This window comes from Mytilus californianus, unplaced genomic scaffold (assembly GCF_021869535.1).
Source record: "Mytilus californianus isolate M0D057914Y unplaced genomic scaffold, xbMytCali1.0.p SCAF_11, whole genome shotgun sequence".
NCBI classification, from domain to species: domain Eukaryota; kingdom Metazoa; phylum Mollusca; class Bivalvia; order Mytilida; family Mytilidae; genus Mytilus; species Mytilus californianus.
Window position 1 is genome coordinate 11,468,883 of NW_026262593.1, and position 27,526 is coordinate 11,496,408.

General features: G+C 34.6%; 1 protein-coding gene and 1 long non-coding RNA gene across 10 annotated transcripts in view; both read right to left on the reverse strand.

Annotated features, from left to right (window-relative positions):
• Positions 1-401: 401 nt before the first annotated feature.
• Positions 402-15,166, reverse strand: LOC127719552 (uncharacterized). 9 transcript variants are annotated; one of them, XR_007990374.1, is made up of 8 exons: positions 15,065-15,166; positions 12,579-13,017; positions 12,201-12,385; positions 8,497-8,680; positions 2,811-3,006; positions 1,884-2,251; positions 1,385-1,509; positions 402-816 (listed from the first exon to the last, which is right to left on the reverse strand). It is a non-coding gene; the product is annotated as an uncharacterized LOC127719552 (long non-coding RNA). The 9 variants fall into 9 exon arrangements; XR_007990368.1 differs by lacking the exon at positions 15,065-15,166 and adding an exon at positions 14,513-14,540; XR_007990371.1 differs by lacking the exons at positions 2,811-3,006; positions 15,065-15,166 and adding exons at positions 3,007-3,198; positions 14,513-14,540.
• Positions 15,167-16,500: 1,334 nt separating this feature from the next.
• The window catches only part of LOC127720792 (cyclin-dependent kinase 1-B-like), a 47,785-nt gene continuing 36,759 nt past the window's right edge, over positions 16,501-27,526 (reverse strand). The window contains exon 5 of the mRNA XM_052227543.1: positions 16,501-16,635. Coding sequence (XP_052083503.1) covers positions 16,501-16,635 — 135 coding nt within the window. The remainder of the gene's footprint in view (positions 16,636-27,526) is intronic.

The following is a 27,526-nucleotide window of genomic DNA, read 5'->3' on the forward strand; positions in this document are numbered from 1 at the left end:
AGATATTGAGTTTTTTGTAAAAAAAAGGGGGGGGTTTCACATGTCGCGCCGTATCTCTAAAACGATTTATGATTATTGCTTAAAATTTTACACACTTCTTAGTTATATTAATCTAAAGATCTGTATACTTTTTGGTTTTGATTCAAAATTTTATTTTAGAGATATTGAGTTTTTTGTAAAAAAAAAGGGGGGTTTTCACATGTTGCGCCGTATGTCAGAAACTATATATGATTATTGCATAAAAATTCACACACAAGACGACGGGCGTATCAAGCGCTCATTGCGCAGCTGTTTATTATTTAACCGTAACTTCAGATTTTCGAACATAAACCACTCTGGAGATTTTCTTCAACAATGCGCCAATGTCTCCTCTACCACACATATATAGTCGATGTCCGTCACAATCTCTTTAAAATGGTCCAAATTTTTCTTTTAGTGCCCTCCCCTCCTAATCTCATTTTGTCAATTTCACAATAAAATTTTCAGTTTTTTAACCGTAACTTCAAATTTTCGAACATAAACCACTCTGGAGATTTTCTTAAACGATGCGCCATTGTCTCCTCTACAACACCTATATAGTCGTTGCCCGTCACAATCTCTTAAAATTGGTCCAAAATTAACTTAAATTGGCTTACCCCCCTAATCTCATTTTGTCAATTTCACAATTTCAGTTTTTTAACCGTAACTTCAGATTTTCGAACATAAACCACTCTGGAGATTTTCTTATACGATGCGCCATTGTCTCCTCTACAACACCTATATAGTCGTTGCCCGTCACAATCTCTTGAAATTGGCCCAAAATTAACTTAAATTGGCCTACCCCCCTATTCTCATTTTGTCAATTTCACAATAAAATTTTCAGTTTTTTAACCGTAACTTTAAATTCTCGGATATAAACCACTCTGGGGATTTTCTTGAACGATGCACCAATGTTTCCTCTACAAAACCTATATAGTCGTTGCCCGTCACAATCTCTTGAAATTGGTCCAAAATTTTCTTTTAGTGACCTACCCTCCTAATCTCATTTTGTCAATTTCACAATAAAATTTTCAGTTTTTTAAAACGTAACTTCAGATTTTCGAACATAAACTACTCTGGAGATTTTCTTAAACGATGCGCCATTGTCTCCTCTACAACACCTTTATAGTCGTTGCCCGTCACAATCACTTGAAATTGGTCCAAAATTAACTTAAATTGACATACCCCCCTAATCTCATTTTGTCAATTTCACAATTTCAGTTTTTTAACCGTAACTTCAGATTTTCGAACATAAACCACTCTGGAAATTTTCTTAAACGATGCGCCATTGTCTCCTCTGCAACACCTTTATAGTCGTTGCCCGTCACAATCTCTTGAAATTGGTCCAAAATTAACTTAAATTCACCTACCCCCCTAATCTCATTTTGTCAATTTCACAATTTCAGTTTTTTAACCGTAACTTCAGATTTTCGAACATAAACCACTCTGGAGATTTTCTTAAACGATGTGCCATTGTCTCCTCTACAACACCTTTATAGTCGTTGCCCGTCACAATCTCTTGAAATTGGTCCAAAATTAACTTAAATTTACCTACCCCCTAATCTCATTTTGTCAATTTCACAATTTCAGTTTTTTAACCGTAACTTTAGATTTTTGAACATAAAACACTCTGGAGATTTTCTTAAACGATGCGCCAACGTCTCTTCTACAACACCTATATAGTCGTTGCCCGCCACAATCTCTTGAAATTGGTCCAAAATTTTCTTTTAGTGCCCTACCCCCTAATCTCATTTTGTCAATTTCACAATAAAATTTTAAGTTTTTGAACCGTAACTTCAGATTTTCGAACATAACCCACTCTGGAGATTTTCTAAAACGATGCGGCAATGTCTCCTCTACAACACCTATATAGTCGTTGCCCGTCACAATCTCTTGAAATTGGTCCAAAATTAACTTAAACTGGCCTATCCCCCAATCTCATTTTGTCAATTTCAAAATTTCAGTTTTTTAACCGTAACTTCAGATTTTCCAACATAAACCACTCTTGAGATTTTCTTAAACGATGCGCTAATGTCTCCTCTACAACACCTATATAGTCGTTGTCCGTCACAATCTCTTGAAATTGGTCCAAAATTAAATTAAATTGGCCTACCCCCTAATCACATTTTGTCAATTTCACAATTTCTGTTTTTTAACCGTAACTTCAGATTTTCGAACATAAACCACTCTGGAGATTTTCTTAAACGATGCGCCAATGTCTCCTCTACAACACCTATATAGTGGTTGCCCGTCACAATCTCTTGAAATTTGTCCAAAATTAAATTAAATTGGCCTACCCCCCGAATCACATTTTGTCAATTTCACAATTTCTGTTTTTTAACCGTAACTTCAGATTTTCGAACATAAATACTCTGGAGATTTTCTTAAACGATGCGGCATTGTCTCCTCTACAACACCTATATAGTCGTTGCCCGTCACAATCTCTTCAAAATGGTCCAAATTTTCTTTAAGTGGCCTACCCTCCCAATCTCATTTTGTCAATTTCACAATAAAATTTTCAGTTTTTTAACCGTAACTTCAAATTTTCGAACATAAACCACTGTGGTGATTTTTTTAAACGATGCGCCAACGTCTCTTCTACAACACCTATATAGTCGTTGCCCGCCACAATCTCTTGAAATTGGTCCAAAATTAACTTTAATTAGCCTATCCCCCTAATGTCATTTTGTTAATTTTAAAATTTCAGTTTTTTAACCGTAACTTCAGATTTTCGAACATAGACCACTCTGGAGATATTCTTAAACGATGCGCCATTGTCTCCTCTACAACACCTATATAGTCGTTGCCCGTCACAATCTCTTAAAATTGGTCCAAAATTTACTTAAATTTTTCTTTTAGTGCCCTACCCTCCTAATCTCATTTTGTCAATTTCACAATTTCAGTTTTTTTACCGTAACTTCAGATTTTCGAACATAAACCACTCTGGTGATTTTCTTAAACGATGCGCCAATATCTCCTCTACAACACCTATATAGTCGTTGCCCGTCACAATCTCTTTTTAAAATGGTCCAAATTTTTCTTTTAGTGCCCTACCACCTAATCTCATTTTGTCAATTTCACAATTTAATTTTCAGTTTTTTAACCGTAACTTCAGATTTTCGAACATAAACCACTCTGGAGATTTTCTTAAACGATGCGCCATTGTCTCTTCTACAACACCTATTTAGTCGTTGCCCGTCACAATCTCTTGAAATTGGTCCAAATTTTTCTTTTAGTGCCTTACCCCCCTAATCTCATTTTTCAATTTCACAATTTCAGTTTTTAACCGTAACCTCAGATTTTCGAACATAAACCACTCTGGAGATTTTCTTAAACAATGCGCCAATGTCTCCTCTACAACACCTATATAGTCGTTGCCCGTCACAATCTCTTAAAATTGGTCCAAAATTAACTTAAATTTTTCTTTTAGTGCCCTTCCCTCCTAATCTCATTTTGTCAATTTCACAATTGCAGTTTTTTTACCGTAACTTCAGATTTTCGAACATAAACCACACTGGAGATTTTCTTAAACAATGCGTTAATGTCTCCTCTACAACACCTATATAGTCGTTGCTCGTCACAATCTCTTGAAATTGGTCCAAAATTTTCTTTTAGTGCCCTACCCCCCTAATCTCATTTTGTCAATTTCACAATAAATTTTTCAGTATTTTAACCGTAACTTGAGATTTTCGAACATAAACCACTCTGGAAATTTTCTTAAACGATGCGCCAATGTCTCTTCTACAACACCTTTATAGTCGTTGCCCGTCACAATCTCTTAAATTGGTCGAAATTTTTCTTTTAGTGCCCTACCCCCCCTAATCTCATTTTGTGAATTTCACTATTTCAATTTTTTAACCGTAACTTCAGATTTTCGAACATAAACCACTCTGGAGATTTTCTTAAACGATGCGCCAATGTCTCCTCTACAACACCTATATAGTCGTTGCCCATCACAATCTCTTTTTAAAATGGTCCAAATTTTTCTTTTAGTGCCCTACCACCTAATCTCATTTTGTCAATTTTACAATTGAATTTTCAGTTTTTTAACCGTAACTTCAGATTTTCGAACATAAACCACTCTGGAGATTTTCTTAAACGATGCGCCATTGTCTCCTCTACAACACCTATTTAGTCGTTGCCCGTCACAATCTCTTGAAATTGGTCCAAATTTTTCTTTTAGTGCCTTACCCCCCTAATTTCATTTTTAGCTCACCTGACCTGAAAGGTCAAGTGAGCTTTTCTCATCACTTTGCGTCCGTCGTCCGTCGTCCGTAAACTTTTACAAAAATCTTCTCCTCTGAAACTACTGGGACACATTTAACCAAACTTGGCCACAATCATCATTGGGGTATCTAGTTTTAAAAATGTGTGGCGTGACCCGGTCAACCAACCAAGATGGCCGCCACGGCTAAAAATAGAACATAGGGGTAAAATGCAGTTTTTAGCTTATAACTCAAAAACAAAAGCATTAAGAGCAAATCTGACTGGGGTGAAATTGTTCATCAGGTCAAGATCTATCTGCCCTGAAATTTTCAGATGAATCGGACAACCCGTTATTGGGTTGCTGCCCCTGAATTGGTAATTTTAAGGAAATTTTGCTGTTTTTGGTTATTATCTTGAATATTATTATAGATAGAGATAAACTGTAAACAGCAATAATGTTCAGCAAAGTAAGATTTACAAATAAGTCAAATAACCGAAATGGTCAGTTGACCCCTTTAGGAGTAATTGCCCTTTATAGTCAATTTTTAACCATTTTTCGTAAATCTTAGTAATCTTTTACAAAAATCTTCTCCTCTGAAACAACTGGGCCAAATTAAACCAAACTTGGCCACAATAATCATTGGGGTATCTAGTTTAAAAAATGTGTGGCGTGACCCGGCCAACCAACCAAGATGGCCGCCACAGCTAAAAATAAAACATAGGGGTAAAATGCAGTTTTTGGCTTATAACTCAAAAACCAAAGCATTTAGAGCAAATCTGACATGAAGTAAAAGTGTTTATCAGGTCAAGATCTATCTGCCCTGAAATTTTCAGATGAATCGAACAACCTGTTGTTGGGTTGCTGCCCCTGAATTGGTAATTTTAAGGAAATTTTGCTGTTTTTGGTTATTATCTTGAATATAATTATAGATAGAGATAAACTGTAAACAGCAATAATGTTCAGCAAAGTAAGATTTACAAATAAGTCAAATAACCGAAATGGTCAGTTGACCCCTTTAGGAGTAATTGCCCTTTATAGTCAATTTTTAACCATTTTTCGTAAATCTTAGTAATCTTTTACAAAAATCTTCTCCTCTGAAACAACTGGGCCAAATTAAACCAAACTTGGCCACAATAATCATTGGGGTATCTAGTTTAAAAAATGTGTGGCGTGACCCGGCCAACCAACCAAGATGGCCGCCACAGCTAAAAATAAAACATAGGGGTAAAATGCAGTTTTTGGCTTATAACTCAAAAACCAAAGCATTTAGAGCAAATCTGACATGAAGTAAAAGTGTTTATCAGGTCAAGATCTATCTGCCCTGAAATTTTCAGATGAATCGAACAACCTGTTGTTGGGTTGCTGCCCCTGAATTGGTAATTTTAAGGAAATTTTGCTGTTTTTGGTTATTATCTTGAATATTATTATAGATAGAGATAAACTGTAAACAGCAATAATGTTCAGCAAAGTAAGATTTACAAATAAGTCAAATAACCGAAATGGTCAGTTGACCCCTTTAGGAGTAATTGCCCTTTATAGTCAATTTTTAACCATTTTTCGTAAATCTTAGTAATCTTTTACAAAAATCTTCTCCTCTGAAACAACTGGGCCAAATTAAACCAAACTTGGCCACAATAATCATTGGGGTATCTAGTTTAAAAAATGTGTGGCGTGACCCGGCCAACCAACCAAGATGGCCGCCACAGCTAAAAATAAAACATAGGGGTAAAATGCAGTTTTTGGCTTATAACTCAAAAACCAAAGCATTTAGAGCAAATCTGACATGAAGTAAAAGTGTTTATCAGGTCAAGATCTATCTGCCCTGAAATTTTCAGATGAATCGAACAACCTGTTGTTGGGTTGCTGCCCCTGAATTGGTAATTTTAAGGAAATTTTGCTGTTTTTGGTTATTATCTTGAATATAATTATAGATAGAGATAAACTGTAAACAGCAATAATGTTCAGCAAAGTAAGATTTACAAATAAGTCAAATAACCGAAATGGTCAGTTGACCCCTTTAGGAGTAATTGCCCTTTATAGTCAATTTTTAACCATTTTTCGTAAATCTTAGTAATCTTTTACAAAAATCTTCTCCTCTGAAACAACTGGGCCAAATTAAACCAAACTTGGCCACAATAATCATTGGGGTATCTAGTTTAAAAAATGTGTGGCGTGACCCGGCCAACCAACCAAGATGGCCGCCACAGCTAAAAATAAAACATAGGGGTAAAATGCAGTTTTTGGCTTATAACTCAAAAACCAAAGCATTTAGAGCAAATCTGACATGAAGTAAAAGTGTTTATCAGGTCAAGATCTATCTGCCCTGAAATTTTCAGATGAATCGAACAACCTGTTGTTGGGTTGCTGCCCCTGAATTGGTAATTTTAAGGAAATTTTGCTGTTTTTGGTTATTATCTTGAATATTATTATAGATAGAGATAAACTGTAAACAGCAATAATGTTCAGCAAAGTAAGATTAACAAATAAGTCAACATGACTGAAATGGTCAGTTGACCCCTTTAGGAGTTATTGCCCTTTATAGTCAATTTTTAACAATTTTTCGTAAATCTTAGTAATCTTTTACAAAAATCTTCTCCTCTGAAACTCCGTGGCAAAATTAAACCAAACTTGGCCACAATCATCATTTGGTTATCTAGTTTTAAAAATGTGTGGCGTGACCTGGTCAACCAACCAAGATGGCCGCCACGGCTAAAAATAGAACATAGGGGTAAAATTCAGTTTTTGGCTTTTAACTCAAAAACCAAAGCATTTAAAGCAAATCTGACATGAAGTAAAATTGTTTATCAGGTCAAGATCTATCTGCCCTGAAATTTTCAGATGAATCGGACAACCCGTTATTGGGTTGCTGCCCCTGAATTGGTAATTTTAAGGAAATTTTGCTGTTTTTGGTTATTATCTTGAATATTTTTATAGATAGAGATAAACTGTAAACAGCAATAATGTTTTGCAAAGTAAGATTTACAAATAAGTTAATATAACCGAAATGGTCAGTTGACCCCTTTAGGAGTAATTGCCCTTTATAGTCAATTTTTAACCATTTTTCGTAAATCTTAGTAATCTTTTACAAAAATCTTCTCCTCTGAAACAACTGGGCCAAATTAAACCAAACTTGGCCACAATCATCATTTGGTTATCTAGTTTTGAAAATGTGTGGCGTGACCTGGTCAACCAGCCAAGATGGCCGCCACGGCTAAAAATAGAACATAGGGGTAAAATTCAGTTTTTGGCTTTTAACTCAAAAACCAAAGCATTTAAAGCAAATCTGACATGAAGTAAAATTGTTTATCAGGTCAAGATCTATCTGCCCTGAAATTTTCAGATGAATCGGACAACCCGTTGTTGGGTTGCTGCCCCTGAATTGGTAATTTTAAGGTGATTTTGCTGTTTTTGGTTATTATCTTGAATATTATTATAGATAGAGATAAACTGTAAAAAACAATAAATGTCGGCAAAGTAAGATCTACAAATAAGTCAACATGACCGAAATTGTCAGTTGACCCCTTTAGGAGTTATTGCCCTTTATAGTCAATTTTTAACCATTTTTTCGTAAATCTTAGTAATCTTTTACAAAAATCTTCTCCTCTGAAACTACTGGGCCAAGTTAATTATAGATAGAGATAATTGTAAGCAGGAAAAATGTTCAGTAAATTAAGATGTACAAACACATCACCATCACCAAAACACAATTTTTTCATGAATCCATCTGCGTCCTTTGTTTAATATTCACATAGACCAAGGTGAGCGACACAGGCTCTTTAGAGCCTCTAGTTTTTTAATTTCACAATTTCAGTTTTTAACCGTAACCTCAGATTTTCGAACATAAACCACTCTGGAGATTTTCTTAAACAATGCGCCAATGTCTCCTCTACAACACCTATATAGTCGTCGCCCGTCACAATCTCTTGAAATTGGTCCAAAATTTTCTTTTAGTGCCCTACCCCCCTAATCTCATTTTGTCAATTTCACAATAAATTTTTCAGTATTTTAACCGTAACTTGAGATTTTCGAACATAAACCACTCTGGAGATTTTCTTAAACGATGCGCCAATGTCTCTTCTACAACACCTTTATAGTCGTTGCCCGTCACAATCTCTTGAAATTGGTTCAAATTTTTCTTTTAGTGCCCTACCCCCCTAATCTCATTTTGTGAATTTCACTATTTCAATTTTTTAACCGTAACTTCAGATTTTCGAACATAAACCACTCTGGAGATTTTCTTAAACGATGCGCCAATGTCTCCTCTACAATACCTATATAGTCGTTGCCCGTCACAATCTCTTGAAATTGGTCCAAAATTATCTTAAAGTGGCCTACCCCCCAATCTCATTTTGTCAATTTCACAATTTCAGTTTTTTAACCGTTACTTCAGATTTTCGAACATAAACCACTCTGGAGATTTTCCTAAACGAAGCGCCAATGTCTCCTCTACAACACCTATATGGTCGTTGCCTGTCACAATCTCTTAAAATTGGTCCAAAATTAACTTAAATTGGCCTACCCCCCAATCTCATTTTGTCAATTTCACAATTTCAGTTTTTTAACCCTAACTTCGGATTTTCGAACATGAACCACTCTGGAGATTTTCTTAAACAATGCGCCATTGTCTTCTCTACAACACCATTATATTCGTTGCCCGTCACAATCTTTTGAAATTGGTCCAAAATTAACCTAAATTGTCCTACCCCCCCAATCTCATTTTGTCAATTTCACAATTTCCGTTTTTTTTACCGTAACTTCAGATTTTTGAACAAAAACCACTCTGGAGATTTTCTTAAACGATGCGCCATTGTCTCCTCTACAACACCTATTTAGTCGTTGCCCGTCACAATCTCTTGAAATTGGTCCAAATTTTTCTTTTAGTACCTTACCCCCTAATCTCATTTTTCAATTTCACAATTTCAGTTTTTAACCGTAACTTCAGATTTTCGAACATAAACCACTCTGGAGATTTTCTTAAACGATGCGCCAATGTCTCCTCTACAACACCTATATAGTCGTTGCCCGTCACAATCTCTTAAAATTGGTCCAAAATTAACTTAAATTGGGCTACCCCCCAATCTCATTTTGTCAATTTCACAATTTCAGTTTTTTAACCCTAACTTCGGATTTTCGAACATGAACCACTTTGGAGATTTTCTTAAACAATGCGCCATTGTCTCCTCTACAACACCGTTATATTCGTTGCCCGTCACAATCTTTTGAAATTGGTCCAAAATTAACTTAAAGTTGCCGGTGTCTTCCTCCTATTCCCACTTTTTAAAAATACTATTCCTTCTATTCCCACATGCAAATAACAATTGATGTTTTGATAAATAATTTGTTTTTATAACAATCAAGGTTAATTAGAATTTCACCTGAGATTTACCTGTATTTTTTTTTTTTAATATTACATATTTGGTACACTGTTTAGGTATTATACCTTGTTTATTTCTTTTTTCGTTGACATTCTTATTCTAGTTGTTCCAACATTTCAAATGGAGGATACAAGTACATTTTAAAATAATGAAAAACGAAATTTTCATGACTGCGTCAAAGAAATATTTAAAAATAAAGAATAATTATGATAAATAGATTGGAGTTATTTTAAAATTTTTGAATTTGTAACCTTAAAGAATTGTCTGCTGTACAAATAAATCATGATATAAATAATATTATAACCAAGTATAATCTAAAGATGTGGAATAAAAGTATACTCTAAAAATATAATCACAACCAATAATCAAAGATGTAAAATAATGGGTGAAAACTGTTAACTTTACTTCAAAGCATGAGCAATCATTTTTAATTGACTGAGTTATCCAAGCTGAAAAAATCAGAATAATTTTTGCAAGCTAAGAACTTAGCTGACAAATACTTACTCAGTTACCAACCCCAAGCTCTATGAGCTCCAAGCTTAAAAATTGATATAAATTGTGATCCTTCTCCAGTCATGTCATTATTCAGTTACAATGGCTAATGCACAACTACAAGTAAAGTTTGTTACAAACAGACTCGGGAACCAAAACCTTGTACACAGTGGGTTTAAGTTCCAGGCAAAGAACAAAAGGGGCACAAGAACTTACTGGAAGTGTTCAACTGCAAACTGTCCTGCCACCATCAATACTTTGAACAACATACCAACCAAAGTCTTAGCAAACCACAACCATGGGTCTGACCACATGCAGCTGAAAGTATACGATGTCATCCAGAGAATGAAAGTTCGCTGCTCAAATGAGCTGACACCAATTCCAACCATCTACGAGGAAGAATTAGTTAAACTCAGAAACGACGACTGGAACGACGACACACAAGAACTTGTAGAGAACATTCCAACTTTTCCATCTTGCAAGAACACAATGTACAACAAACGCAAGAAGAACCTTCCAGTTTTACCAAAAACTGTTGATCAAATCAACATAGATGGTATTTGGACACGTACAACAAAAGGCGATCCATTCCTGCTAACAGACGACAACACAGTAGGGCGTATGCTAATCTTCAGTACGCAAAAGAATCTAACACACTTATCAGCTGCAGATATCATATATGGTGATGGTACATTTTACACCTGTCCGAGCCTATTCTTCCAACTGTACACTTTTCACGCAATGGTTGACGGAGCAATGTATCCACTCGTACACAGTTTACTTCCAGCCAAGAGTGAACCAGTATATACAAGGTTCCTGACTTTACTTAAAAGGCTGTTTCTTCCACTACACGCAATGCATCTGGAGAAAAGCACAAGAAACAGGTCTTCAGGTTCCATACAAGGATGACAACAATATTCATCAACTAGTACGCCGTGCCGCTGTACTTCCACTTATACCCATTGCTGAGGTTGAAGATGTGCGGTTTAATGCCCTAACAGACATAGATCAGATTGATACCAACATCAACTACACACCCTTTACAGACTATGTAACAACATACTGGGTTGAACAGAACAGTCACCTTTGGAACCATTACTTAACACAAGGACCGTGGACAACAAATCATCTAGAGGGATGGCACAGCAAGCTGAAGAAACATGTCACGCATCCACATCCAAACATCTTTGAACTAATTAAACTTCTGAAACATGAGGAAGCCTTCAACGCCCTGACCATGATCCAGTATGCAGCCGGTGGGAAGAGAGTGGCACCAAAAAAGAAGTATGTAGAAATCAACAACAGATTAGACGAACTTAAGGTTAGACACCGCAACCAGGAAGTCACAACAGTAGAGTTTGGTGATGCAGCCTCCCACCTTCTTCACGTGGAATAGATTGATAAACTTTAATAGACTTGTATACAGTGATTGTCTAATGTATGTGCTACAATGTGTGATTTGATCTAGTACGTGCTGTTGTATAATTTGTTTTATATTATGCTTGCTTGAATCTACAGTTCAATTTGTGTTATAAAAGAAATAAAATAGTTTACTTATATTTGTTTTAATTTCTTTCATATTTATTTTGTTTAAAAAAAACAGAATTCATACAAATGCAAAAATAACTTATTACCTGTCCTAATAAAAAAAACACTGGTCAATTAACAGTTGATTAAAAAATGTTTGTACAGTATAATCCTTTGTTTGCACAAGTTTTCCCTCTATTCCCACATGAAATATTAACTTTTCTTACCAGATTTATAAAAAGTGGGAATAGAGGGAATGAACCAAGTTGCCTACCCCCCAATCTCATTTTGTCAATTTCACAATTTCAGTTTTGTAACCGTAACTTCAGATTTTCAAACATAAACCACTTTGAAGATTTTCTTAAACGTTGCGCCATTGTCTCCTCTACAACACCTATATAATCGTTGTCCGTCACAATCTCTTGAAATTGGTCCAAAATTAACTTAAATTGCCCTACCTCTCCCTAATCCCATTTTGTCAATTTCACAATTTCAGTTTTTTAACCGTAACTTCAGATTTTCGAACATAAACCACTCTGGAGATTTTCTTAAACGATGCGCCAATGCCTCTTCTACAACACCTATATAGTCGTTGCCCGTCACAATCTCTTGAAATTGGTCCAAAATTAAATTAAATTGGCCTACCCCCCTAATCACATTTTGTCAATTTCACAATTTCTGTTTTTTAACCGTAACTTCAGATTTTCGAACTTAAACCACTCTGGAGATTTTCTTAAACGATGCGCCATTGTCTCCTCTACAACACCTATATAGTCGTTGCCGGTCACAATCTCTTCAAAATGGTCAAAATTTTTCCTTTAGTGCCCTACCCCCTAATCTCATTTTGTCAATTTCACAATAAAATTTAAAGTTTTTTAATAACCGTAACTTCAGATTTTCGAAGATAAACCACTCTGAAAATTTTCTTAAACGATGCGCCAATGTCTCCTCTTCAACACCTATATAGTCGTTGCCCGTCACAATCTCTTAAAATTGGTCCAAAATTAACTTTAATTGGCCTACCCCCTGATCTCATTTTGTCAATTTCACAATTTCATTTTTTTAACCGTAACTTCAGATTTTCGAACATAAACCACTCTGGAGATTTTCTTAAACAATGCGCCAATGTCTCCTCTACAACACATATATAGTCGTTGTCCGTCACAATCTCTTTAAAATGGTCCAAATTTTTCTTTTAGTGGCCTACCCTCCCAATCTCATTTTGTCAATTTCACAATAAAATTTTCAGTTTTTTAACCGTAACTTCAAATTTTCGAACATAAACCACTCTGGAGCTTTTCTTAAACGATGCGCCATTGTCTCCTCTACAACACCTATATAGTCGTTGTCCGTCACAATCTCTTGAAATTGGTCCAAAATTAACTTAAATTGCCCTACCTCTCCCTAATCTCATTTTGTCAATTTCACAATTTCAGTTTTTTAACCGTAACTTCAGATTTTCGAACATAAACCACTCTGGAGATCTTCTTAAACGATGCGCCATTGTCTCTTCTACAACACCTATATAGTCGTTGCCCGTCACAATCTCTTAAAATTGGTCCAAAATTAACTTTAATTGGCCTACCCCCTAATCTCATTTTGTCAATTTCACAATTTCAGTTTTTTAACCGTAACTTCAGATTTTCGAAAATAAACCACTCTGGAGATTTTCTTAAACAATGCGCCAATGTCTCCTCTACAACACATATATAGTCGTTGTCAGTCACAATCTCTTTAAAATGGTCCAAATTTTTCTTTTAGTGCCCTACCCTCCCAATCTCATTTTGTCAATTTCACAATAAAATTTTCAGTTTTTTAACCGTAACTTCAAACTTTCGAAAAAAAAACCACTCTGGTGATTTCCTGAAACGATGCGCCATTGTCTCCTCTACAACACCTATATAGTCGTTGTCCGTCACAATCTCTTGAAATTGGTCCAAAATTAACCTAAATTGCCCTACCTCTCCCTAATCTCATTTTGTCAATTTCACAATTTCAGTTTTTTAACCGTAACTTCAGATTTTCGAACATAAACCACTCTGGAGATCTTTTAAAACGATGCTCCATTGTCTCTTCTACAACACCTATATAGTCGTTGCCCGTCACAATCTCTTGAAATTGGTCCAAAATTAACTTTAATTGGCCTACCCCCTAATCTCATTTTGTCAATTTCACAATTTCAGTTTTTTAACCGTAACTTCAGATTTTCGAACATAAACCACTCTGGAGATTTTCTAAAACGATGCGGCAATGTCTCCTCTACAACACATATATAGTTGTTGCCCGTCACAATCTCTTGAAATTGGTCCAAAATTCACTTAAATTGGCCTACCCCCCAATCTCATTTTGTCAATTTCACAATTTCAGTTTTTTAACCCTAACTTCGGATTTTCGAACATGAACCACTTTGGAGATTTTCTTAAACAATGCGCCATTGTCTCCTCTACAACAACTTTATATTCGTTGCCCGTCAATATCTTTTGAAATTGGTCCAAAATTAACTTAAATTGGCCTACCCCCCAATCTCATTTTGTCAATTTCACAATTTCCGTTTTTTTTTACCGTAACTTCAGATTTTTGAATATAAACCACTCTGGAGATTTTCTTAAACGATGCGCCATTGTCTCCTTTACAATACCTTTTTAGTCGATGCCCGTCACAATCTCTTGAAATTGGTCCAAATTTTTGTTTTAGTGACTTACCCCCCTATTCTCGTTTTGTCAATTTCACAATAAAATTTTCAGTTTTTTAACCGTAACTTTAAATTCTCGGATATAAACCACTCTGGGGATTTTCTTGAACGATGCACCAATGTTTCCTCTATAAAACCTATATAGTCGTTGCCCGTCGCAATCTCTTGAAATTGGTCCAAAATTTTCTTTTAGTGCCCTACCCCCCTAATCTCATTTTGTCAATTTCACAATAAATTTTTCAGTATTTGAACCGTAACTTGAGATTTTCGAACATAAACCACTCTGGAGATTTTCTTAAACGATGCACCAATGTCTCTTCTACAACACCTTTATAGTCGTTGCTCGTCACAATCTCTTGAAATTGGTCCAAATTTTTCTTTTAGTGCCCTACCCCTCTAATCTCATTTTGTGAATTTCACTATTTCAGTTTTTTAACCGTAACTTCAGATTTTCGAACAAAAACCACTCTGGAGATTTTTCTAAACGATGCGCCAATGTCTCCTCTACAACACCTATATAGTCGTTGCCCGTCACAATCTCTTAAAATTGGTCCAAAATTAACTTTGAGTGCCCAACCCCCAAATCTCATTTTGTAAATTTCGGTTTTTTAACCCAAACATCAGATTTTCGAACATAAAGTGATCTGGATTTTTTTTCTACACGATGCGCCAATGTCTCCTCTACAACAAGTATATAGTCGTTGCCCGTCACAATCTCTATAAATTGGTTCAACATTAACTTTTAATGCCTACCCCCCTAATCTCATTTTGTCAATTTCAGTTTTTTTACCGTAACTTCAGATTTTCGAAAATAAACCTCTCTGGAGATTTTCCTAAACGATGCGGAAATGTCTCCTCTAAACACATCTATAGTCGTTGCCTGTAACAATCTATTCAAATTGGTCAAAAAATAGCTTAAAATGTCCTATACCCTAATTTCATTTTGTTAATTTCAGTTTTTTTCTACCACAATTCAAGATTTTCGAACATAAACTACTCTGGAGATTTTCCTAAACGATGCGGCACTATCTCCTCTTAAACACCTATATAGTTGTAACCTGTCACAATCTCTATTAATCGGACCAAACAACGTAAAGCGCACCCCCATTCCCTAAAAATGCATTGTGTCAATGTGTTAACTTATGGTCATTGTAATCCAGCTGTCTATTGAATGCCTTTTGTGGATTTATTTAGCTAGGAAAGAAAAGCTTTGTATTCTTTATATATGAAGTATGGTTTCCCTTTTGTTTTAAGTTAGTTTTTTCGTATTTGTTTAAGATTGTATGTATTCTCATAATTGTTCGCTAGCTCGAAAAAACGTGATAACCTTATGTGATATTGTGGTTTTTAGTTATATCTCCTAATTGTTCGCTAGCTAATTGTTCGCTACAATTGTTCGCTAGCTTGAGTCAGGTCCAAAAACTGGGGGTGATCTCAGGTGCTCCGGAAGGGTAAGCAGATCCTGCTCCACATGTGGCACCCGTCGTGTTGCTTATGTTATTACAAATCCGGTAAATAGTCTAATTCGGTAGGTCACATTCGTGAAATAGGAAGGGTATTGTAGTTACGACATAAGGAACATATCCGATATCATCTGATAGACGTTACAGGTAGTAATAAAAAGAAGTACGAAGAGTGTCAATAAGATACCTGGGACAAAATGTCATTAAATAAAACAACGCGCACAGGTTATTTTAAATATAATAATTTTGAGACGGAAGTAATTTTTTTTTTACAAAATTGATAAATTTGTTTTCAGAGTACCAGTATAGAAGAGAAAATTTATCGTCATACTAAATACTTGATAAAGGTACATATTAAAAGTAGAGAATTAACACGAAATAAGCAAACATTGAACTTCAAAAATGCATTACAAATTTTGTCAACAGGTCAACTGAACACGAAAGTACGAGTTTATTTTTGTCAACAACAAAAAGAATTTAACGATGTATTAGCCTCTGGATTTTGGTATATAAGGTAGTTCCTATTAACGAGTATCATTTAATCAAAATTTAAAAGCTTAGGTAATTATTAATGATGCAGGTCGCTTAACTATTCCAGAGAGTCATAAATTACATCATTATAGTCACAGATTGATCTTGTCATAGTTTATGAATAGCGACTAGACAAAAACATATGGAATAAGCTTGAAAGTGTTATGCAAAAGCTTTTCATGAGGCTTACTCGTACTAACCTTTAATGTCCCTATGGACAATTCCTAATGAATGAAGAAATACTAGTCCTTTTAATACTTGCTTCGTTATATACTTCACATACATTTCTTGCATAGGTCCACCTCGTTCAATTGCACTCTTAATGGATCCCTGTTTGATGTAAAAAAAGTAAAATCACAAAATACTGAACTCCGAGGAATATTTAAAACGAAGAGTCCCTAATCAAATTGCAAAAAATCAAAAGCTAAAACACATCAGACGTCATATTTCTGACTTGGTACAGACATTTTCTTATGTAGAAAATGGTGAATTTAACCTGGTTTTATAGCTTGCTTAACCTCTCAATTGTATGATAGTCGCATAAAATTCCCTTATATTGACAATGATGTGTGAACAAAACAAACCGACATAATAAAAATGTCAAAAATAATGGTACAGCAGTCAACATTGTGTTATTATCTTAATCACTATAAAACAAACAAATATATAAACAAACATTTACCATGGCACAATTGTCACAGGGTGGCCTTATTTACTCGTATAGATATATAGTTATAATATATAAATTTAGAATTTAGATATCTTCTTTTTGGTAGTGAGCCTGTGTTCATACTACCATTCTATATTTCTTTCTTGTTCAAATTTCTTGGTACTCAACAATACTAGTCAGCCCTGTAAACTCCAACCAAAAATGTCTCCAATGCAACAAGAATGCATACGCTGAAATGTTTTGCCTGCTTAACTATTCATGACTTTTTTATACGCCCGTCAAAATTTTGACGGGACGTATTATGGTTTACAAATGTCCGGCGTCCGTCTGTCCGTCTGTCCGTCGTAAACATGTCGCACCGTAACTTGAGAACAACTTATCCAAATTTCATGAAACTTAACATAGTTGTTTCTTATGATGGTCAAACGATCTGTATACTTTTTGGTGAAAATAAGACTAAAATTTTTTGAGTTACGGGACTTTGAAACTAAAATAGGGGTGTGTTTTTTTCACATGTCGCGCCGTATCTCAAAAACGATTTATGATTATTGCTTAAAACTTTACACACTTCTTAGTTGTATTAATCGAAAGATCTGTATACTTTTTGGTGATGATTCAAAACATTTCATTTTAGAGTTATTGAGTTTTTTTGTAAAAAAAGGGGAAAGGGGGGGGGGGGGGGGGGATTGGTTCACATGTCGCGCCGTATCTCAGAAACTATTTATGACTATTGCATAAAACTTCACACACTTGTTCGTTATATTAATCTGAAGATCTGTATACTTTTTCGTGATGATTCTTTATTTTATTTTTGAGTTATTGAATTTTTATTGAGCTTTTTGGTAAAAAAAACATATAAAACATGTTGTGAGCAATTTTTGTTCTGTCTCTTATATAAACTACCTATTGAGCAGGAATAAGGAATGAGTCAGGATATACTTAGCATGACTTCTTGTATAACCCCCGTGTTATTCCAAAAACATTAATTATGTTTTTTTTCACAAGACGACGGGCGTATCATGCGCTCGTGGCGCAGCTGTTTATTATTGTTGGTAGTCCTAAGGATAAAGTTTTAGTACAAGTGTCACATAAACTTGACATTATCATGATCCAAGAAAATGAGGTCAAGGTCAGATAAACCAAGCAAGAAAGACATGTATACCTGACAATCATTACATTCACCTTATATAGTTTTGCTATTGCTTATTTTATACAAAAACAGACAAAACCATGAAAATTTATTATTGACCGATGAACCATGAAATAAACAGTTGACACAGAGATATGTCTCGCCTATCAGCATAAAATTAAGAAAAAGACAATCTAATGGACAGCAACATTGCTTATTAATTCAGTCACTGGACAATGATCTAGTGGGCAGGGCCTGAAAATGGTCCACAAACTGAGATGTACAGACAGTCATGTGACTTTATAGAAAATATCGTTGTTAATTGTAAGTAGTTCCTATCAATATAACTTAAACAGAAAAACTTAACATTGAAAATTGCTAATAAATTCAAAGTCACTGGACCATGACAAATGGGGCAAGGCCTCAAAAAAGCCGTCAAACTGATATGTACTGATCGTAATGTAACTTCATACAAAACATTATTGATCTATCACAAGTAGATCATATTAAACTAACTTAAGCAGAAAACTTAACATTGAAAATTGTTAATTAATTCAAAGTCACTGATCCATGTCCTAGGGGGCAGGGCCTCAAAATAGTCGTCAAACTGATATGTACTGATAGTGATGCATTTTTTTTTATAAAATATCAATGATCTATTACAAGTAGTTTCCATCAAACTAACTTAAGTGGAAAACTTCACAATTGTTGATGCCGGAGCCGTCACCACTGTCGTCTCCACCAGAAAAGCAATCCCTATATTTATGTCTCACTTTCCGTGACTTTCGTCGCAGGCGGAACAAAAATGAGGTCAAAGTCAGATGAACCCTGCCAGACAGACATGTACACCTTAAAATCATTTCATACACCAGCTATACTCGACCTATTGCTTATAGTATTAGAAGAAAAAATGGGGATGTGTCCATAAATAAACTCGGTGTGAGCTAAGGCTCCGTGTTGAAGACCGTACTTTGACCTATAATGGTTTACTTTTATAAAGTTTAATTTGGATAGAGAGTTGTCTCATTGGCACTCATACCACATCTTCTTATATCTAACATAATAGATACCAGCATTGAAATTTTGTATTTGCACCAGACGCCATTGGACACAGATGATGCCCCCGCTTGCACATTACAATATAAAGGGACATAACTCAAGAACGGTAAAAGTGACGCTACCCAAATTTAAACTTGATCTGTGTGTTGTGGTAATAAGCATTGTGCATAATTTTCATAACATTTGGTTGAGGTAAACTAAAGTTACTTAGAGAACGGAAACAAATTTCTGGACGTACGGACGTACAGACAGAAATGGGTAAAACTTAATGCGCCCCCATAGGCATAAAAACCAGACCAAAACAATAAACTTAACATTGACCAATGAACTGTGCAAATCAGGTCAAGGTTAGATGAAACCTGCCAGACGGACATGTACACCTAACAATCATTCCATACACCAAATATAGTTGTGTTACTGCTAAAAGTATCGGAGAAATGAACCTTAAATCATGTAACTTTAACCTTTTCTTGATCCGTGCCATGAAGCTGAGGTTAGGTCCTATTACTAATAGGTAAGTGAGAAATTCATATAACAAAAAAAAAAAAAAACTTATTTTCAAGCAGTAGCTTAACCATGAAAATGAGATCAAGGACAACAGACATATGACAGACCTTCGTAAGATTAGGTATCTGTACACAAGGAGTGAAGGAGGGTCGTCATGGGGGTACCTTCCTGACGAATAACGGTAAATATTCTTGCCAAAATGAAGTTAACGATAATTTGTGATGCATGACGATAAAATGTTCACTTTCTTTTAGATGATAAAAAATCGACTGATTTTGACGAATCACGTTAAATTTTTTCAAAAAATAACGGTAACGGTAATTATTTGAGACCTCTGACGTATCACGGAAAAATTTTAATCAATTTGACGGTAACGGTAGCCGAAAATTACCGTTTGACGCCTGACGGTAAAGGGCATTCCTACCCTCTCATGAAGCCTCAGGGTCAATTACAATCTAAAATATAAAGCTCAATACAAATAGTTTACGTCGCAGGATTGTTATCCATATGTTTTGCATGTCACAGGAGAGAACGTAAACAAAGAAGGCATGCAAATGTGTCACAGGTGTAGAATTTCATGTACATCGATGACTCACATGCTGAATGATAGTGGTATTATTGTTTATAAATTTTGAAACAAACAAAATACCTATATAAAAGTCTTACTTGCAAAAGACAGAAATGAAAGATGTTAATTCTTTTATGAAAGTTATTTGTTAATCTACTTATAATTTAATCTTCTAAAAATACTTTACTCCAATATTCAAGTGCCTGTACCAAGCTAGGAACCTTCCCATTGGTTGTCTCATGTCAAAACTTTGTATTGATATACATGTAGGTTTTATTTATCTTATTGACAACTTTCATAGACTCCGGACAATTGAGAGCATGCTACATGTATAGTGTATGAACTGTATGATGCCCTTTAGATGCTTGTTTGGTGTTTTTCATTGATGGGTTGCTGTCAGATTCATAGGCGTTTTTGGTGGCAGGGACCATCCCCCCTTTATGGACCTACATAAATGGTTAATGCATAGACTTTCTACATGTCCCACACCATGCATTGAATGACCTCAAAGTTTGTAAAAATTCTTGTTATTTCTGTTTTGAACTTTTCTATTTCATTTTTAATCAAAATTCCCATTCTAAGTCTTCATCTGTAATGTTCATACAATAATTTTAATATGAATTGTATAATATTCTGAAAGAGCTTGTGGTTGAACAAATATAGATTCATGTCAAGTTAATTCCAGGTTCTTTTGATCTCTTGAATACACAGTGTCACCTCAGAGTGTCACCACTGTATGCCTGTTACATTGCAGCACGTTTAAAATTTTATCCTGCATATAGTTGCTATTGGTAACTATGGATTCCTTCATACATTTACATGTTATATCCTTGTAAGATGTTGATTCAATGATGAAATCCTGTTATGCCTAAACCGCATCAGACTCTTCGAATACTTCACACAGATGTTGTAATCTAAAAATAAAATTCAGGGCATAATTTTTGTAAAATTACCATCAAATACTACCTTTCCAATCAGGGTTCTCACTGAGGAGTTTTTAAAGGTGAGTGCACAGACTTCCCATTTTTGGCCTGAGATTAAGAAATTTTATTGCTTCATAATTTATCATGATAAAATAGAACAAGGAAATTATTCTAAAAGGTTTATACCAATTTAGCACTTGAATTACATCTTTGAATTTTTTTTTTATTGGTATAAACATTGATTTTGTTATCAGTAAATTAAACCCATACTTAATATAAGTGTTATACACATATATATATATATATATTTTTAGTTCTGTATTTTACTGATAAATGGACTCATTTTTTAAGTCAACATTACACTTTTACACCGACAGCATTAATCGCAGGCAAGACACAGGGTTCCGCGGAACCCCTTACTAATTTTTCAAACTAGATATCCCAATGATGAATTATTGTTGCCAAGTTTGGTAAAATTAATTCGGCCCAGTAGTATCAGAGGAGATAATTTTTGGAAAAGTTAACGGACAAAAAAGTGATGAGAATAGCTCACTTAGCCCTTTCGGCCAGGTGGGCTAAAAAAATATGACAAAAATTTCTTTTAAGTGCATTGTAATAAATATAATTCCTTCTTTAATGACAAAGGAGTAGTGGCACTAAGGCGGACATTTGGTCCCAAATTTAGTGCAAATTTTAAAGTTATCATACTTGACCTTAAATTTGACCTAACATCATAACTCACACGAAGGTTTAAAGACCGGTGTTCAGGATATAAAAAATCATTTCACATTTGTTGAGATACAATATCAACAATAACAAAGCATGAAGAAATTGGTATATTTTGTAAAACGTCTTTTGTTTCCTTGTTTTGTATCAACTTTGGTATTTGGAATTCTGTAAAAGGTATAAGTAGAGAAAGCTTCTCTAAACTTGTTTGTTGTTATTATGCTACAGTCAAGGTTATTAAGAAATTCCTGAATTATGAAAAGAATTCTTCCAAAAAATTGCATTTTTTGTCGTTTTCGTGAAATATGTGCATATATTATCATATAATTATGACATCATAACATTATATATGCATGATATAAGCTGCGTCGGATTAGAAATCGACCTAATGCAAATGTAAATTTACATGTACATTCATAGCTCACTATGCGGTATGGGCTTTGCTCATTATTGAAGGCCGTACGGTGATCTATAATTGTTAATTTCTTTGTAATTTGGTCTCTTGTGAAGAGTTGTCTCATTGGCAATCATACTACATCTTATTTTTTATATGTAAGCAGCAAACAGGCAGTAGATAAGTGACAGATCTTAAAATATTACCATCATATTAGATAAAATGTGTTACGTCACAAAACAAAAGCATTTGTGTGTATGATTGATGTCAATAGGTAAAGTGTAGCAAAATCTCAAATAGTGACAAGGGGACGACCACTGATTCTTAAAGGGGTTGGGTGCTAGCAGATTTTGGAAGTAAATATTCTGGCACTTATTAAGTTGATAAACCTGACGTATAACACCTGAAAATATATATTTTGACCCAAAATAATGAAAACGTACAATTTTTTTTCAATCACTCTGCTTGCCAAATGTACAAAGCATGTACATGTATACAATAAATAAATATTGTCGATGGCAGTTGACCGTAAAAAAGGGGACTAAATATCGAGTCAGATTTTCTTTACCTTTTCCTTCATAACACTTTTCTTTTTACTGCTCTAAACATAACAATTGTCATGTTAATTTGAGGAGAGTCATGTTGTCTAGGATTTAAGAAAAGTATTAAAGAATAAAAAAACAAACAAACAAACTTAGATTTTTCTAAAATAATTTTTCACTTTTGCAAATGTTATATATATTTCTAATGTTTATTGTATATTTGTGTTATTTTGTAGCAGTCCAATTGTTTGTATTTTATACTTATAAATATCTTATATCATAGAAATAAGGACCCAAGACACCCCTCCTAGTTTCCTGTTTGTTATGCTAGTATATTTTCATGTATTTATTTTGAATATTTATACATAGGATTTTAAAAATGAATACACCCATCGAATGTTTTTTATGAACTATTATAAATGACGTCCTGGAACAATCCGTTTTTACTGTGATATAACAACATAAGCATTGTGAAATAAGAATTATATGGGGAAGTGTACGAATTCTTAAGTTGTCCATATCATGGCCTGGTTGGTACACAGGGAGTCTCAACCTACAAATTTGGATACACAGAGAGAGATTTAGGGGGCACAGGGTGCCCGAGCCCCCCCCCCCTTTTGTGAGAAAATTTGGTTGATTATATAGGAAATCACTGAAGCATGACTGGAGAGGTCATTGCCCCTCCCTCCCCCCCCCCCCTTCTTATGAAAATTTCTAGATACGCCACTGGAACAGACGTCTGCTTGCGGTTTGAAAAGCACCTCCCATTCATATATTGATTTATGTGAAAATCCATACCCATTCACATATATATTTAATAAGAAAATCAAAACCCATTTATATATATTTCCAAGCTATCATGACATCTGATTTCAATGATGGGATCCGTGATTCATATTATGAGAAAAAAAATCTCAAAACACAGTTTTAACAGACATCTTAACCAGTCTTTACGCTCAACTTTTCAAAGCAAATGCCACGGGGGAGGGGGGGGGGGGTACATTCTGAAATCCACAGGCCTACCTGGAATTTTACAGGCCGAAATTTTTAACAGTCTAAACATCCTTAACCTGAATACAGGTTGAACACAAACTACTTCTACCTGTTTAACTTTCATGTCTATATAAGTCGGTATCAGGTAAAAAATAAGTTTATTTCCATTTTTTTAAATTTACTTTATTAAATTCTATCTCCACTCTAAACTTATTTCTTACTGCTAAATGATATTTTCATGCTGACTGCTGTGCACAATATAGACCCCAAGCCATCATCTGTAACTAAAATGTAGTGCTAGCTAGATTTTGTAATTTATATCATTTATTATATATATATATATAAAATAAGCCGTGATTCATACATATATTATGAGATTTTACAAACACCATAAGGACTTAAGTTTTTGTAACAGATGATGAACCTGTATGACCCATTGAAATATAAATTACGTCCTGGAATTTGCACCCCATTGATATATTTGACATTCCAAAAAAAAGTTACCCATACCAGCTGTAGTGTATAGCTCTGGGTATACCTTCATATAGAAAAAAAAACCCTGTAGACTGAAAGAAATAATATTGCCCTAGGCAGGAAGAAAATTAATTCTCTGCAACTCAAAATGCAGGAATAACTTGTGAACAAAGTAAAAATGAAACTTTGATGCAGTTAAAAATTAAGCAGATCAAAATGAATAGTTATATCCATCAAGAAATCCCCCCAATCTTAAATGGGTTGCAGGGGCGGATCCAGGATTTTAGGTTAGGGGAAGGGGGGGCACAAAGTTAAATTCTTTCTGAAAATTTATTTATAAAATTATCGAAATATTTTTCTAGAGTGGGTGCAATGTAGATATCTCGGCAAGAGAAGCGTGGCGAGAAATATTTTGCGGTAAAATTGTGAAGAGTTGACAGATAGACGGACGGACCGACGGACGCTAAGTAAGACGAGACAGATGACAATAGCTCATCTTACCAAGATTAGATTTTGCAAATGAAAATTTCGACTTTTACCAGCGATTTATAACTGTCTTTTCATAATACAATTTTGTAATACATGTTTTTGATTTTTTTAATTTTTTGAAGTTCGGATGTCATGCCAGACTTTATATATACTGTTTTCGCCGCAAACCACTTAAATCAGAATGAGATGCTTTTACGAAGTTATGTTTATTTTCTTGGGATCCCATGCAATACGGTAGTACGGGTCGGGGGCCTTGACCGTTTATGCATACTTTGGCAAAAAATTTTAGGTTGCAAGTGAGAAAATATAGACACAGAGATATTAAATAATGATACATTTTGTACAATTTAATAAACTATTCTTTCGCTTGAACCATTATTTCTATCTTTCATCCCCGCGCATGAATTCGCCCCTGGGTTGTTCCCTGAAAACTAAACTAACCCTGACCTAGTCAAATAATTATGACGTCTTGAAATGCGTCACAGAAAAAAAAAAATAGCCCTGTAATAAACTAAAAATGCCATAAGTTTGAACGGAATATTTAAATTCAACTTCATGATCACCATACCATACTAACCAAATGAAATGTGAACTTCTTTGTTTTAAGTCGTAACTCTTTACCTAAAATCTCCAGCTTCCTTGATCTGTTGACAGTTCTCAATTCAAAATGAGTAGTTTTTGAAGTTGTCGTCAGCAAAAGATTAAAACTGTTCTCATTGCGGGCTTTCGTTGTCGTTGACTTCTGCGACAATAAAGCATGTGTGTGCGATGCCGGTTTTATTTCATTGATTATTCGTTGATGCATATGTCATGGATTTTGTTCACAAGTTAAACAAGAAAAAGTATTGTAGGACAGTCTTCTGCCAGCGTCCTCGTCATCATAATCTACATCTCAGAAGCGTTTTAAAAACCGACTCCGGACGTAAGATTTACGGATCTGATAACGTCACGATGAAGCCTTTTTCACCTTTTCACATGCTTTTAAGTATTTTAGAAAACTATAAAATAATTATATATGAAGTACTGAAAAATGATAACAAATTTCAGTACTAAAAATGACTGAAATTTTCAGTACTGAAAAATGACTGAAATTTTCAGTACTGAAAAATGACTAAAATGTTTTAGTACTGAAAAATGACTAAAATTTTCAGTACTGAAAACAACTTTTTCTCAACAATACTGAAAACATGCATATAATTATATGCACTGAAAAAGTAAGGGTAGGAAATGTACTGAAAAGGTATGGGTAAGATATGTACTGAAAAGGTATGGGTAAGAAATGTACTGATTGATGATATTTTTTCCCAGTACTGTATATGTAGTGGCATTTAAAGTACATGTAAACGCTGTGTAAATTCCTGGTAGTGTAGTTAGATGGAATAGATGCATTCAAAATTGTAACCAAAATTTTGAATTATTTAGTGAGAGAACATCATCTATAAAGCGGAAAGTAAAGTTATATGATACTGCTAACTTCTTTTATTTCTCCTTAAGCAGTTCCTGTATAAAGTCAGCCTCATAAAAATTAAGGACCAAGTCGTCAAGAAGAGGGGCACACTTGGTTCCCATGAGAATGCCGATAGTTTGTTAAAAAAACACGTCCTCCAAACGTAACAAATATGTTGTCAATCAAGAAATCAAGCATCTTGATAATGTCAGTTTCAGAGAATTTTTTGTTTGAATCAGAGTGATATTTAATCCTCCCTAAGACAATATAGATTTAAGTAGATGAGCTAGTTAGACATCCCGGCCACCGAAGCCCTTATTGTTTGGTAGTAGCTTTATTAGTTTATAGTTAATCTACACTAAATTTTGTTTTAGTTATTTCTGAATGTGTTTTATCCGTTCAGGAGTCATGTGCTTTGAAATTTCGAGTCTATTCACAACTTTCTTAAACTAAAGTAATTGTTAGGATTTTCATATTGTATAGCCTCTTTAATATAATTATATAATTAAAGACAGTATGTCGACCTCTAGATGTATTAAACATTTTTTGGTGTAATTTGATTGCTCATTACATGGCCTTTTCATGTACAATGTAATCTTGTTACAAATCGGCGTTAATGTAAAACAAGTGTTGTACGATAACTATCCATCACAAACCAAATAGCATTGGATGTAAGAAACTATAGATCATCGTGCAACAATAAGCATAACTCATACCATATGGTCAGCTATAAACGGTCCCGATATGACAAAATGCATATTCGACAGCGGCCAACAAATTCGTAAAAAATAAAATCACAAAAATACTGGACTCCAAAATCAAAAGCTCAAACACATCAAACGAAACGACAACAACTGTCATATTCCTGACTTGTTACAGGCATTTTCTTATGTAGAAAATGCGTCCTTAAAAAACTTTCGAAGGAATGACTTCAGCTTAACCACATGGAACCCATGGTTAATTGGCATGCTTGTGAGCAGCAACCCTCAATTAATGAAAAAATCATAGAAAACGGATGCTCTTGAGTATCGTTTAAACTGGGAGATATGTATTTCATATACAGGCGCTGCTGGAATGTCGCTACATATAAATGGAATAATCGCAATAAAAAACTGATATCACTACTTTTTTCCTAAAGTTTTGTTCTCAACCAACCCTCATTGTTAATGTCTAGATGTACGCCAAGATATGAGATATAAGGTATGAGGTAGACCTCACTCACGGTAAAAACACCGACATAGCTAGATAATACAATTAATTATCTAATTACTACCATTTGATATTAATAAGTATTGTAATT